The 16,923-nt window shown below is 42.7% G+C and overlaps 1 protein-coding gene across 2 annotated transcripts in view; it reads left to right on the top strand.

Annotated features, from left to right (window-relative positions):
• The window catches only part of AK4 (adenylate kinase 4), a 276,327-nt gene that overhangs the window by 229,779 nt on the left and 29,625 nt on the right, over nt 1-16,923 (top strand). For both annotated transcript variants that reach the window (XM_086953660.1, XM_086953668.1), the window contains exon 5: nt 4,889-5,007. In XM_086953660.1, the coding sequence (XP_086809786.1) occupies nt 4,889-5,007 (119 nt within the window). The remainder of the gene's footprint in view (nt 1-4,888; nt 5,008-16,923) is intronic.

Here is a 16,923-nt window from a genome sequence, read left to right on the forward strand (position 1 = left end):
TGAAAATAAATCTACTTTGCACCTACTTGGGTCCTGGCTCCTCTGTTTCCTGCGGCAACATGTGGTCTGATTGAAGGGACGAAGGGAGTACGTTGATATATATATCATGCCACCAAACATATATGACCCAATAAAATGGTTATCTATAATAAGTGGTGTAATATGCTAATCATAAAAATACACTCGCATATATACATAATGAAGAGTGGTAGTTAGTACTTAAACTATGTGCAGTGTTTTCTATAATCATGTTCTGAATATATGAAAGAAAAAGGTTAAACCTCACATCTAAATATACAGTTTCAGAAAGTGAACTTTACTCTAACAGTGTCACCCCCCCCTAAGAATTGTTACCTACATTCTTTCCAACCATTAGAACCCAGTGTTTCTTGACCAAGACTAAATTTGATTGTGCCATCTGCCTGTTGACCGTGGTTCCAAAGTTCCATACTGTAGCTTCCACAATTAAAGTATATTTCCTATTTCTTTAAAGTCCATTGGCTTCAACTCCGAGTAATGGGCAGATTCAAATTTCCTTATTTAAATGAAAATGCTGCCATGGATCACATCTGTCTTGTTTTGAAGATCTACTGGAGCGTTACACATCTAGCCGAAGCAAGGTTTTCACCAGCCAACTCCTATCAAGGAACCATTTCCACATCTGTGGGTTTCGGTTCACTCCGTTTGCATCCTATCTGTCCTGCCCTCAATGTTCGAAAAAAGGCTCCCTCAAAAGCTCAGTGCCATTCTCTGCTCCTCTAAAGCACTGAACAATTCTCATTTAATAATTCCTCTAATACCTAGCTCTGGTTGGAATATGCCCAGTTAAGATTTAACTTGTAGTTGGAAAATGATAACCTATCTTACACGCAAAATGTTTTTAAAGGTCCCTATTATCGTTAGTCGTGCTTTTAACTTAGCCTTTACCCGCCATGAGGCCAGAAAGTAGCGACTCTGAAAGTGGTGTTGATAAGGGTGTATGTATGTTAGGATGCCACAAAAACCAACCCAGCTTGTCACTGTTAACTTTGGACTTTCCATCTAAAACTGACAACTTCTTTGCTTTGCATGGGGTTTCTGATCCTATTTTAGAGCATTCTGAACCGGTTGTAGCAAGCATTGTGGACCCGGGGGACACAAATTTAGAAAGACCTATCCCAACATCCGCTCCGATTATCAGAGAAACTTTTATATGCCCAGCATCTGATGATTGTGTGAGCTTAATTTCGTGGAATATAGCTGGCCTGGCCGATAAGATACGTGACCCAGTCTGGTTATCATTTATCAAAAAATTTAGTATTGTGTGCCTTCAAGAGACCTGGCTGGAGGATAAAAACGTTCATATTGAAGGTTTCTTAAGCTTTATCATCCCAGCGGTTGCCTCGATTAGGGGCAGAGCAAAGGGTGGCCTGGCCACCTTTATTAACTTGGGCTTGCTCTGCAAAATAAGCAACTGTCACAATGATAACCTGAACATCCAGATGCTAGACTTAAAAAATGGCAAGAATGTTTTGACCTTGGTTAACTTTTATAATGCTAATAGCAGTAATTGCTTGTAACATTGCATCCCTAGCCGAATTACTGAGTAAAAATGTATACACTGTATCACGGCACCTCTTGATAGTAGGTGATTTTAATGTTCACCCATGTGGTAATCCAGGCTCTACCCCAATGGGCTTTTTGGGATGTAATAGTGTTGAAGGTTTCCATTTCTCTCATACTAGGGGAGGCAAGAACTTAAATGACTTAGTGGATGATAATAATTTGACAGTAGCTATGTCTTTGGTTCCTGATACACAAATTTTTGACACTCCAACCTTCAAAGGACATGGGCAGGGATCCTTTATTGATCATATATTAGTATCTTCAGATCTTGTACAATGGGTCTCGCACTTTACTATCCTTTTCAGTGTTTATAGTGATCATAACCCCCTAGTTATTCGTATGGGCGGGTCTCTATTCACAAAACGACTGTCTCGCAATGACCGAGGCACGTTGAGTTGTATAAATGGTAGACGCCGCATTAAATGGACAATGATAAACCAAGACACTTTATACTCCAAAATAAACAGTGCTTGTGAAGAGGAGCTGTTTGCATGTTCATCTTTCGACTCATCCCCCACGAACATTTTGTCCGGGTTTGCGGGGCTGGTTTCTAAAATTGGTTCCATGCTAACAGCTCCAGCAAAGGGGCAAAGTGGAAAAAATTCTAAATGGTTTGACCATAACTGCTCTAAGGCAAGTAGGGATCTGAAAAATGCCCTAAAAATCAAATCTAGAGATTCTGATTTGATAAAAAAACTTCGCCTAGCCTATAGGAAGGCATTAGCCGCTAGGAAAAAGGAAATAAAGGTCAACACCATAGAATCCCTCCTTGATCCTTCAGTGCTGGGGAACAGCAGCAAGTTCTGGCAAATTATCAACAAACCTTTGTTTGATAACCCTAACGACACAGCTCTTGGTACAAATATTTCAGAGGGGGAGTGGGTGACCCACTTCAGTACAATTTTTAAGAGTAATGAGCACTGGGCAGAAAATGCTTTTTTAACACCATCTGTGAACCCATTATGCTTTACAGCTAATGAGGTTGCAAGGGGGATACAGGGTCTAACTAGCAACAAGGCCCCGGGCCCGGATGGACTACCACCGGACCTGTTCAAGTCTAGTACCCCCTTCTGGGCTCCTGTTCTCACGGCTGTAATAAACGCAGCAGTGATAACGGGGTGCCCAAATACGTGGGGTCTATCGACTATAGTCCCCGTTTTTAAAAAGGGCGATCGCAGCAGTCCATTATGTTACAGGCCGATTTCCTTAATAAATTCAGTAGCTAAAGTGGTAGGGGGGATAATTCTTAACAGGCTATCCACATGGGCTAAAGATAACAACATTCTATCACCTATACAATATGGGTTCAGACCCGGCCACTCGACCATTACACAGTGCCTGAACCTATATTTGATCTTAAGTAAATATACCCTGGCTAGACAAGGAACTGTCTACATGGCATTTATGGACCTGTCGTCTGCTTTTGATTGCGTGGACAGAAGCTTACTATGGGCTACTCTGTTGAGAATGGGTGTAGAGAGGAATCTTGTCAACTTCCTAGCCGATTTGCACTCGGATACAAGAGCTAACGTCCGTTACACTCAAGATCTTAAAGTAACGGACGAATTCAGAATAAACCGGGGAGTTCGACAAGGCTGTATTCTGGCCCCATTCCTCTTTAACCTGTATATTAACGAACTGGAGGAATTTCTTTTAAACACTGAAGCAGATTACCCCCTTGTTGAGCGCAAAGGGGTGCCCGTGTTACTTTAGGCAGACGATGCTGTTCTTGTATCTAGAACAGCAATCGGTCTACAGAAATTACTAAATTCCTTCTTTAAATTTATGGAGTCACGTGGCCTAAGTATAAATAACTCCAAATCCTATGTCATGAAAACAGGAAAGGGTATCCGGAAAACTGATTCCTTTAGCATAAATGGGGAGAAAATCCCTTCAACTAACTCTTTCTCATATCTTGGGGTCCTCTTAGATAATAAATTATCGTGGGGCCCCGCTATCTCCAAAAAGAAGGGCGAAACAACACGGGTAAATGCGGCCATTCTTGGCTTTGCAAAAAAAATCGGCAACTGCCCTACGGCCGCATTGCTCAAATTATATCAGGCAAAAAGTGTTGCTGTCGCCTGCTATGGAAGCGAGCTCTGGGGCTATCGTAAGATAAAAGACCTAGAGGTCACAGAAAATGATGTCTTGAAAAAGATACTGAGGCTGCCAAGGGGTATTGGGAACTACTCTGTACATGAGGAGTTGGGGGTCCCCTATTTAGGCGATAGAATAGCAGTAAACCCGGTTTTGTATTGGTTGAATTGTTGGCTAAATACTGACATTCCACTCACACATGCCATACTGAAAGAAGCCTTACTGCTAGATGGGAGGTTCAAAGTCCCGTGGATGAAGTACATAAAGGACTGTTTAACGGCAATTGGCCGCCCTGACTTGTTTTATGCTCCCAATTTGATCACAAAATCTGATGTTACCTCGGTAAAAAATGCTATATTATTGTTAAGATGTACAGACAGAGAAGAGGTCGAGATACAGAAGGGCAGTGTTAGGAAACACTTACTACTCAAAACCTGTCCACAAATGGAACCTTATCTGACATGGCCTATGACCAGCTATGAACGGTTTCTGCTAATAAGGTTCCGTTTTGATCTATATCATCTTCTACTGGCGGTGCCAAGTGGGGCTCAACGGGGTGAAGTGTTGCCAGCTTGTGGCTGCGACGGAAAGTCTCCTCAAGATCTGGCGCACATTCTTTTTATCTGCCCCTATTATTCCTCCCCACGGAATCTATATCTTAAACCGTGCCTTAAAAAATTGAATTTTGTACAAATCAAACCTGCCCTTTACTACCTACAACTACTGAATAGCGACTGCACTTTATTTGTCTGTAACTTTTTTTAAAAAGCCATCTGTTTTAGGAAGAGTATGGATGGATAATCATGCTGTGAATGTTTTAGGTGCTTTTTAAACAATATAGTTATTTATGTTTTTAACCAAATACTGCTCATGCTCATAGTGCCCGATGTACCATCTTTTTCTTTGTACTGTATACTGTGTTTATTACTTGCCATATGAAATGAATTGTTTGAAATGTTTTTAAATGTGTACTTATGAATTGTACTTTTATGATTGTAAAATTTACAATCGAATAAAGATCCTTGAATTGTTGAATTGAATTGAACTTAGTCAGTTGGTTTTCTTATTAGTTTGAGAAATGCGAAAATGTGGATGTTTTAAATTTGTCAACAGTTTAGTAATCTCTATAAGTTGGAAAATATCAAATGCAGTTATCACAGTAACAAGTTTTCGTTTTATTCTGTAGGGTGTTGATGACATTACTGGGGAACCATTGATACAGAAGGAAGATGATAAACCAGATGCAGTTGTTACCAAACTCAGGCAATACAAGGATGTTGCAAAACCTGTTATAGAGTTATACAAGTAAGATGCATTTACGACCATGATTCTCCTTGTGTTTTTACTATTGTCGATTACATTTGAGTGGCTCATTTTGTGCTTTTATTGTGTGCTGCCATTCCTACTGGATTTGAGTTTCAATGTCCTGTTTGCTGATGATGATTGTATTATTAAACTTAAACGTCCATTGGACTGCATGCCTGAGATGCAACAATAACATGGCCCTGCTGCTTAACCATCACATGGATCCTGTACAGGATCTGAATTCTGCGATCTTGCTCAATAGGGAAACTGAATTCTCCTTTGTTAAATCATATGATTCAATTACTTGATAGAATTTTCCTGGCGCGAAAGGGAAACATCCTTTACAACACAAATTTTACCACTCAGTGCCTTTACGACACAACTTTTACAACGCAAACCATTACAATGCATACCATTACAACGCATTACGCTGGGGGGTGCTCTAGGATAGGTAATACGTTTAATTTACTATCCAACACCTTCCCTAGTGTCCACGGGGACTGGAGTTGGAAAAGTAAATTAAACTATTCACTATCCAGCACCCCAAAGCGCTATGCGTTGTAAAGGTTTTCGTTGCAAAAACCGCGTTGTAAAGGCATGCGTGGTAAAAGCATGCGTTGTAACGTCATACATCCGGTGCGAAAGGTTGGTTCTCACAGCCCTTAAAAAAAATTGATTTGACCAGTGGTCACTCTTCTCACCTGATTCAAATATGTTAACACACCTGGGGCCGTATTACTTAAAGTGCCCCAGGGGTGCAGCGGGCATTTGTGACCACTTTGCACACTCCCAGGGCACTTTGGGATTACAGAAGGGGCCCCAGATGCTTGTGCAGCCCCTTCTGCAATACAGTTAGCGCTGGCGCACATAAAGCGCAAGTGCTATCTGCAAGGGGCATTCTCTCATTTGCATGGGAGCGTGCCCTATGCAAATGAGGGGGGTATCACTTTGTTTTTGTGCCCGTGCTGTATTACAGACTCTGGCGCAGAGAAAAAGAAGCCCTCAGGAGGTGCAATTTGAGTGTGCAAACTGAAAGGTGGCGCACTGTCCGTGTGCCCCTTTATGGCAGCCCTCAGCAGGGGGAATAGGGGGTCCCATGGACCACCCAGATATCCCCTCACTGACTGCACCCGCCTGCAAGGGGATCTCTAATCCCCTTCAAAAGTGCAGACTGGTTGCCGCCTGCACTGTGAATACACGGAGCGGCTATAAAGCAGCTGCTCTGTTTTTCACAGGATTGCGCTGGTCCTAAGGCAGCTCGAGTTTGCGGCTTCCCTGGGGCAGCGCATTCATGGTAATAGGGTGCATCTTCACAGTTTGCGCCCTGTGCACCTTTTTTAAATTACCATAATATATGGTCCCTGGTTTGATAAACTAGAACAAAGCAAAGGGGGCCCCTGCAAACAGATATAACCAGTGGGTTCAGGGAAAATATATATATATATACAAACAGAACAAACCCAGCCTGGTAATCCAATATGGACCAACATAATATATCAAAATAGGCAGCCAGTCACAGTACAATCCACGGAATGCAAATCCCCATGGATCTCATGATACAATTGATCGCATAGGAGTGAATATTTCGCATGTATTCATTTTTATTGGTCACATGAAGAAATATTTCCTTTTTAAACGATTAAGACAATTTAAAAAAATCCAGAATCTATGCATAAATGTATAGCAAGATCTCTAGGAACCCACAAAAACCAACACCCCCCAACGTCCACTCAGTCAGAACTCAGACAGAACAATCGTACTGAGTCAATATCCCACCTCAGTCATTCAAGCCTCAAAATGACAATTTGATAAAAGCAACCAAAAGGACACATTTTTAGACCAGAGAAGAAATCAATTGAGCAATAACATATCCTTATTTAACATATTCTGAGTATTCAAATAGTACATAACACTGAGTTTCTTCATCCAATGGTACTCTAATTAAATAGATATCCTGGTCTAGACGGTTGTGAAACAGCACCCTTGCGAGCAGCGCATTCATGGTAAAAAGGTACATTTTTACTGTTTCTAAAGGTGAGCCCGGCACAAACAATGAAAATGCCCATTTACCTCAATATGGTCCCTGGTTTGATAAACCTTGCTATACTGGTCAACAAGCAAGTTAACATCTGTAATATATTTCTCACAATGAGCTCTGGGTCCAGGAGAGGATCTTTCTCTAGCATTGAAAGCTCTAATTCCAACCTCTAATTTTGCTGCTCAAAAGATTTTCTTATGCTAACTCCGGCCATGACAGAGGGCCCTCCTAAACTAGCCTTCACGTTATACCACACTATACAGAGATCTGGTGAGGCCAAATTATCTCCCATGACCCCATTAATACCCACAGTAACTCAGTCTGGAAACCATTTAAAAAACATTTTTTAAACGCTTTGGGCGAGAAAAAAAAAATATTTTAGGGAACTTGTCCTTAGCTAACCCTAGATGTTGGAACCAGACTTCTCCTGCTCCTTACCATTTTGTTATCTCAGTAAAATACAATGGCTATGAATTAATACAGCTACTCACTTGACATGTCATTCTTAAAATCAAGTTGGGAACCCTTGTCACTAGTTTGCGTGACATCCTGTTATTGCCCATGACTAGGAACCAGCCCTGAACAATTATTTTAGAGGGGACACTGATCTTAATTGTTCAATTAACTATCTTCTCTTCCATTGTTAATCATCTCATCTGTTTCTCAAGAGATAACTGACTAGACTGGACAGGTAATGTGATTCAGAAGAAGGGAATGAACCTAAGAATTAAGGGCCAGATATAGGTAAGTTCCATTTACCGATTCTAAAATACCGAATTTTACCGATTCGGTATTTCAGAATCGGTAAATGGTATGTAGGTAAGTATTCGGTAAAGTTTACCAAATCAGTAATATTCGGTAATTACCCATTCGGTAATGGGGGAACACATTCAAGGGTGGCAGGGTGTCACATTGACACCCTGTTGCACCCTGAGTAGTGCATGGGTTCACATGTGGCACACATACATGCCCTGAGGCCATGTATGTCTGCCACATGGCACTTTTTGAAAAAGCACAAATTTGCTTTTTCAAAGGTTTTCGATATTTACCACCAACTTTTATTTGGTGGTAAATACTGAATCCTTAACCATGCAATGCACTAATTTGAGTGCTCCCTACATTTCAGATTCAGTAATTTACCGATTCGGTATTTTAAGGAATCTGTAATTTCTGAAATGTAGCCACCTACATCTCAATAGCCTAATACCGGTCGGTAACTGCGAAATTCTGTAATTTCGTCCGTTACCAATCGGTATTGGGCTACCTACATCTGGCCCTTAGTACTCTGTAGCGTGGCTCATTTAAAAGCAAATGGGGATGGTTTAAAAAAGGATTCTTTCTATGTGAGGGCATCTGAGCTGGAACTCCCCGAGCCCCCAGCCTTTCATCCGAGTGATCTTCATTAGTTCTGTCATGCAGATGCCCATCTGTTACTGTACTATGTCCCCTCCTTAATCCAAAAAGATAATGATTTCTTCAGGTCCTATTCTCCAAGTCATTGAGTTTGCTTTTAAGAGAGCTCATCTCATATTGACTCCTTTAGCTGATGGTCTATAGTACAAAACATAGAAACCAGACTGGTTGCCCAATACGGGCAATACCTCCCCCCCCCCCCCCGCCCCCCCCCCCCCCACACTCCCCTGTTTTGTTTCAGCAGATCTCTAATGCTTTTCTAAAGGGACAAGGGGATTTGATCAGAATCTGTGTGGTTGGTTCCATCTGTCTGAGCCAGAATCTGATTCCTCCCAAGATGAGCATGTAACAACCTCTGCATAAATTATTTTTGTAGGTATGCCATAACCTCTCCTATGTGATCGAATGTATTCAACCCATCATCTTCCAAGCTTCAACAGGTACATCCCACTGATTTGACCTCTTGTACCTCTTATTTGCCAAGTTAAGAAACAATTTAGGCAGATAATCGAGTTATAAGAGTAGATATAACACAGAAAGGGCAGTCGTGTAAAAGTAGGAGTTAATTCCTGTACAAAGATCTGTGAAACACTAACTTCTACAGATGTGTCCATTCAAATACAGATGCAAACATTATTTTTTTGTGAATCCTTTCCAGTCTGAGGACACATTTCTTGTTACCTGTAGTGAGTGTGAGCAGAGTATTTGGTTTAGGGGGATACAAAGACCTGAATATCTTGGGAGATACAATCCTGTTTACCAGGTTCTTGTCTGGGTTTCTGTTTGGCCCTAACTCGCTGCATCATCCACAATCCACAATGGCCAGAGACCTCCTTGACTTTGTAAATTGAACATCAGTGTCCATCACCTCCGATAAATTTCAGGGCCATTGGCAGGCACACTGATGGAAGCCAGGATGCTGCTGCATCTTCATTCTGAACACAAGCCGAAGAAGATCAGGTGTACCTTGGGGTACACACAAGGATACACAAAATTAGCAGAAAAGGCATATACAGCATTCAAGTTCCTCAGTCACAAAAACCGCAGGAGCTCCTGCTTAGCTGATGGACTAAGCTCAGGAAAAGTCAAGAATACTTATCCTCTTGGGCCCTGTGCCCCCAGAAGTGCCTATAAGGGCCCCAATTTCTCTCATGACTGTACGCAGTTAGGCAAGCCGGCCAGCCACTCAATTTGAACTGCCCAAGATAGAGAGAATAGCATTTCAGGACTAGGAGGGAGTTTTTCGAAATTTGTCTCCATCTTTCCCTTGCTCTATACCGTACAAAAAAAAATCTTTCCTTGCTACCGGAGTCATCGTCTTTTCAAGACACTACTATGAAAAATCAAGGTCTTGGTCTCCCTATGTAGTTAGCAGCATAGGCTGCCACACTTGCATTCAGCTCCCACCAACATAACCCTGGATGAAGGCTGGGTGATCCTCATTTTTTTTGCATTGTAGTATAGAAACTGCACACTAATTTATTGTGGTGAATGCAGGGGTCTTTCTTAGGAGGATAAAACTAAGTTGACCTGAGCCCTGTTTTTACCAACCATTGTAAAACCACTGTACACGATACCTAGTACTTGTATTTGATATGTAAAACAGATTGTTTAAGTTCTAATTATGCACAACAGGGCCTCTGCTTTGCCAAGACTTTGATTAAACATAAATAAAATCACAGGCAAACACACCACCATAACTCTGAATTGCTCACTTACCATTTAATAAATGAAGCACTTTGCTCTCTACAATGGGTGTGTAGTATTCTGTTTATTCAGCTTGCCATCATAACAATATGCATAAAATGTTCACGTGCCTTAGCGTGAACTTCATCTAACATTGATGAACTTGTGTCACCTAAGACTCAGAACAAACATCTTTTTTGTTTTGTCGTCAGCTTTTTAAGTTGTCTGATTCCAGTTTTTAACTGATTAAACGTGACATCTCCATGACCAATCATACCGGTGCTTTTATTCCGACTATTAAGAAGGATCCTTCTTATTGGTGAAATGAAACCCATACAGCCAACCACTGCTAAACACAGTTCACAGTAATTGCTAAGGTCTGCTTTAAGGTTTGTGTACACATGCTTATAAAACACGGCTACAAATGCAGTTCTGCATGCTGAAAGTTTTCACCAAATAAGTTAGGATTAAGGGGATATGCTCAAGAGAAGAAGAAAGGGTAAAACATTGAAACCAAGCAACGGCAAGAGTCAAAAAAAGAAATTACAATTCCGGGCTATCCAAGCTTCATTACAACGAACGTTATCTGTAAATAGTACTGACCTGTTGAAAGAGAAACAAACTAAGGAAGATGAAGACCACAAAATACGGCTCATAGCATATTCCATGGAAAATCTACAATTGATGAAAATAATGCGCAAGAACTGGCATATTTTACATATGGATCCAACAACGGCCAAAATAGTGGGAGACCATCCAAACATTACTTATCGATGGGCGAATAATTTAAGGGACCAATTGGTCCACAGCCACTTTCAAAACCAAAAAGAAACTTGGTTGAAGACAAAGGTTTTTTTTAAATGTACTGGTTGTAAGGTGTGCGCAATTGCTCAGAACATGAAGAAAGTGATAATGGCCAATAAACGCATGTGGAAAATCCAACAGTTAATCAATTGTAAAAGCCAATTAATAAAATATAAAAGTATTTATATAATTGAATGCCCCTGATCACTGAAATACGTGGAGAGTACCAAGTGTGAATTAAGAAAACGCATTTTGGAACATGTTCAAGGCACAATAAGCATGGACAGGAGCAATGCTGTGGCGAAAAACATGGAAAAGGAGCATGACGGAAAATGGAAGGATTTGAAATATTATGCTGTAGAAGATGTGGGAATGCATTCAAGAGGGGGAGAATGAGAAAAGGTCCTCAGGCAGAAAGAATCTAAACACATTTTGAATTTCCAAACCTGAACTCCGCATGGATTGAACCAAGATGAAGAGCTTCATTATCATTTATGAACTTTTGGGGACAAGCTTCAGTATTGAATATATGGCTGGAATGGAGTAGGGACTATAACAGTGGCCTCTTACACACAATCTCCTTTTCATAAATTTCACATATAATTGTAGTCACAAATGTGGGTGGTTTAGGGTCAGCACAGTTAAAAATCTTTTTTCATTCTAAACATTTTTTTTGCGCTAAGAAAATATATATATTGAGAAATTGTTGCTTAGACATGACTTTTGCGAGAATAATCATTTCAGGTTGAGTGTAATGAGAAATCCAAGGAGCAGGCCCACTGGAGGGCAGAATCAAAAGGTGTTTACGCTGCATATGTAGAAAACAAGCAGTTACCCACTGGAGGGCTTGAGTATTGCCATAGAATGAGAAATTGCATGTGCCTTTGAATTTACTAGATCCAATATCAGCATGATTAGGATGAAATAATGAGTAACAAATCATATGATGCTTTCTTAAATGGTAAAATAGTAAAATGTGGTCAGCAAATCAGTGAATTTACAAATGGAATTGAATATATATTTTAATCTTGTAAAAAGCGTGCTATTTATGTTAAAATGTTGGGTTTTGGTTACACTTCATTAACCAGAATGCTCAGTCGACCCCATTAGGAAGTGATGTAATTCCTTGGTAAATGTGATTTAAAAACACAAAAAAATGTGGTTCCTGTTAATCTCGTGAGCAAGGTCTCCGTAGAGACCGAAACGCGTAGAGTTTGGTTACTGGCATGCTGCAATGAAATAAAGAAATTGAACGACAGCAATTGTGTGAAAACTGCTTTATATCCGTGAGTTTGCGAGGAAGCCCTGTGGGGATTGGAATGTAAATTGGTGACGGCTTGGCTCTGCCGTCCCTCGTACGCACCGCCTTAGAGCGCCCAGGAGCCTGGAAGTGGGCCATGCTGCAAAGACATGCCTATATACGTAAATGTGTTTCCTGTTGTGAGACCCACAGGCCACTTGCATAAAGTCTCTCCTGTTTATAAGCTTTTAACGAGCTTGAACGTTATACCTTATTGATTTGCATGTCTCGTCTGAAAGACTTAAGAACCTGGTTTGGGATTTCGGCTTCACTTCTCTTGGAGTAGAGTTAGGAATAAGCAGCAGTAGACCTTCAGTCCACTGGGTATCTGAATGTATTGGGCATTTCCAATTCCTGAGGATCTCAGGCTTGGTATAACCTCTCCCTCCAGCAGGGCCGGACTGGGAACCCAAAGCAGCCCTGGCAATTTTGTTGGAGCAGCCTCTGAGAAGGAGGCAATGGGGCTGCAAGTTTGAAGCACTGCTGCTTTTGTGCTGTGCATGCAATATAATGGGGCACCCAGTGTCCCTCAGAGCTCGGGTAAGTTTGAGATTGCTACAGTAGGTTTAAATATGTTTAAGACTTTATATATCCATTGATTGCTGCTGCAGCAATCAATGTCTTGAACCTATTTTTTGTGTTTGTGTTTGGTGAGTCTAAGATTGAACAATATAATCTAATTATCCTTGAACTTTGAAGTACCTATAGTGATCAGTTATGTTGTGACACATACCAATTGTTACACCCGACAGAACCTATTGTAGCTTTTGTTACTGGGGGCTGATATTGCAGCACTGCTGCAAAACTGGCCCCCACCACTGCAAAACCAGTCCCCACCCTTCCAGCCTCCCAGGTAAATGCCCGATGCCCGCTATGGCCAGTCCGGCCCTGCCTTGCAGCCCTGCTTCTCTGGGAAGCCATTGCTCCTATTTACCTTACCGCTTGCTATGAGCAAGGGAACAGAATGGAGCTTCGCACCACTCTGAATAGGAAATACTACACATATTTCTGCATGATAATTCTGTGCCCGTGCAGTTATTCACCATTACAGAGGATCTAACTCATATTAGGTGGAGATTCCGACTGTTAACAATAATAGGGGCTTCTGCGAAACTTTGCATTTAATTCAACCTAACTCTTAATCCGTGGCCATGTGGCTGGATTCTGCACTGTATGAAGAGTTTATCTCTGAAGGTGAGGACAATGAAATACCCCTCCAAACTTTCTTTACCTTGAAGAGAAATCCAAATGTTCAGTGGCTGCGCCACAAACCACCTGTTCAAATGTTCTTACTATACACAAGCTATGTTGGGAAGACCCCCATTTTGTTTTTTCAATATTTAAACAAAACACTCTGAACCAGTCTGTGGAGCTTGTGAAGGGTCACTGACAGAATATCAGAAATATAAATATCATGTGGACAGATGATTGTGCCAAAAATATTGCGAACCAAAGTATCGAGAACGTAAGTGTAAAAAGGTAAGCACAGATTTACTCTTCTTAACTCCACATCTATGTACCATGAAGATATATATATATATATTGGACTTGGCCCTTCTGGCACGTTCACCCCTAATCTTTTTGCTTTAGATCTGTGTTGATGATCTTTTGGTCTCTGCGCACTTTTTCTCTGTCCCAGAGTAAAGTGCGTGCATGTAGTTAGGCTGGCCTGCTCTCCCATAAGGATGCGTGGGGAATGTCTGTGTCCCTGGTAGTTCCTGATGCGTGGGGAGTGCAAGCTCGAATTTGGTATGTGCGAGCTCATGAGAATGAATGCTTCACAACGATGTATGTGGCATGAGTGTGTCATATGTAGAAATGCCACTTCTAGGACTTGGCATATTAATGTAAAATATGCCTGACGTGTGATTGGCTGGAGCTGGCTGGTGAGCCTGGCTCCAGGAAGGCTGGATGGGTCTGCCCGGTGGTGAGTGTGAGATTAGCATGTTGATGGCTGGGGAGGAGTGCACCTGGTCCCTGATGGGGCTGGACTTTCCCCACACAATGCTGTCTCCACCCCCTGTAGTGCGACTGATGACCCTAGCCCTGCCATTGAATGAAATGGGTGGTTGAGCTATCAAGGGTACTCCAAAACCAGCTGCGACTGGCCACCCTGAACCTACAGACAAAGGGTTTTACAGTATAAGAAGGGGCTGTGTCCCCATACAATTTGGTTCTGCTTTTGGATCCTTGCCAGAGGGGGCTGCTGCTGTTGCTGGGGTCAGGAGGACCGCCTCTTGGCTTGTCTCCCTGCTGGCTCTGGGCCCAGCCTTGCCCCCTGCCTGCCTAAAAGACTTTGTGCTGGACTTTGTGCTTGGGGAGTGCTCTCTCTTGTCCCCAGCGCTGGGGGCGCTTTGTTTCTGCACTTTAGTGCTGTGAGCGCTTTTCCCTGCCTGAATAGCGCTGAGCGCGCTTCTCTTTGTCCTGAAGCGCTTGGGAGCGCCATGCCCGGCCGAGCGAGTGCCCACCTCGCTTTATATCTGAATTGGAAGCCGGTGCCCACCTGGCATTGCCCCGTGTTATTTTATTTATTTAAAATCCGGTGCCCACCCGGCATTGCCCGTGATCACCGCCGCAGCGGGCTGAAAGGAAGCAGCCGCCGACGTCACCGCCAGGCCGCGCTGGGATTGGCCCAGCCGGCCGAGCCTCCCGCCGCGTCATCGGGGGAGGAGCGGAGAATCAGGAAGCGCCGCCAGCGAGGCTCCGAGGAAGAGAAGCCCCGCAAGGAGAGCCGTCCCGCCAGCGAGAGCAGCGCCAAGGACGCCCGGTGAGTGTGGGCTTCCCGAGTGTGTGCAGCCTGACTGTCGAGCGGCCCCGCCTGACCAGAGGGCCGCTCCAACATTGATCAGAGAGCGAGTGTAGGGAGGAGGGCGTTGGGGCACATTGCCGGTGCCCGCCCCTCCCCGTCAGTGTGTGGAGCCGATTGAGGCTCTGGGGGCATTATTTGATCCTGAGTCCCCCGTGAGGGACTCCAACGAAGCCTGCAATTAAGATTGGAGCCCCGAGGCTCGTCGGGGCAATTTGTTTATTTAGAGCCCGAGAGGCTCCCGCCCTAATTGTATTTACGAGCCCCGAGGCTCGAGGGGGCACCTTGATTTTTACGAGTCCCGAGAGGTTCGAGTGCCAGCACCCTTGTTCCTAGAGCCCCAAAGAGGTTCTTAAGTGCCTATTTGCTTCACGAGCCCGGAGAGGCTCTTGGGGGGCCCAGTGAGTTGGTTAGAGCCCCGTGGCTCCCACGCTGTGTTTCTGCCCCACCTGTGTTCTTGAGCCCACGTGGCTCCAACGCTGGCATCATCAGTGATTTACAACTGTCCAGCACTTAGTGGACAGTTGCTACGTTTAGGCTTTGTGTTCTTGGCTGCCTGCGCAGCCTCCCTGACAATTTGGACTCAGGGCATCTCAGCCCTTGCGAGGCCAGTTGGCCTGAGGGACAGTTCTAGTGTTGTGCTATGTGCACCCTGCGCATTGTGATTTACTTGTTTATTTGATTCCTGCGCAAATGTTATACCTGCACCTCTGAATATGTTTTAATGCCTCATGTGCAATGTGTTGATGTTATTACCTTTGCTAAAAGTGACCTGCTTAGGTATTTTATGTTTTATCCCCTTTGCTAAAAGTGACCTGCTTAGAGGATTGTTTATGTTCCATTACCTTTGCTAAATGTGACCTGCTTAGGTGATGGTTTTCCTTCTATAGGTCCTGCTGATAAGGTCCTAGTTCCCTGCGTGATTTTCCTACAGTGTTTAGGGTGGCGTAGGAGGTATTTACTCTTTACCAGTGATTACTGGTTGTGTGCTGCATTTACTATTTTAGTGCTACAGTCATTATATGTTTATGTGCTAAGTGTTATACATACAAGTATTATTTCTAACAATTGCCTACCCCTGACAGTGGTCCATGTGGCCCTGTCCTGTACATAATCCCTTGTAAATTCTGCCCGTGCCTGTTGGCACATTGTAAAGTTTGTGTGTTATCTAATGTGTTTTTACTATAATACAAAGGCTATTTTTTTATATAACCTTGTGTGGAGTTTCCTTTGTGGTGGGCCTTGGGTGTTGTGGCTGGGTGCGCGCGCAAACGCTTTACACATCGCCTCCGAGATTAGCCTTGCTGCTCGCGTCACGTTACCTAGAGGGTGAGCAGGGGTTATCTTGGTGTGTAACTCCCTTACCCTGACCTTAGACTTGGTGATCCCTGACTGACTTCGGCGTGAGCCTTGGCCAGCCCGGGGTCCTGGGTCTAACTATATATATATATATATATATATATATATATATAGATATATATATATATATATATATATATAGATATAGATAGATAGATAGATAGATAGATATATCTATATATATATAGATATATCTATATATATATATATATATATATCTATATATATATATATCTATAGATATATATATCTATATATATATATATTCTCTCCAAGAAGGTGCAATCTTCAACACATCCGCTCGCGCGAGTGAAAGAAAAGATCACGCAACTCCGTGTAGAATTGGCATAAGCTCTTTAATCCAACAGAGCCACTAGATCCGACGCGTTTCGGGCAGCCGCCCTTGCTCACAGATCGTCAGACAATGATTTCTCCACAGATTAAGTACACATTTGTTTCGATTTTTTTCACCATTTTTTTCCTCTCAAAAACCCACACATGATTAATGGA

The sequence above is a fragment of the Lissotriton vulgaris genome, chromosome 1_1 (genome assembly GCF_964263255.1).
Source record: "Lissotriton vulgaris chromosome 1_1, aLisVul1.2, whole genome shotgun sequence".
NCBI lineage: Eukaryota > Metazoa > Chordata > Amphibia > Caudata > Salamandridae > Lissotriton > Lissotriton vulgaris.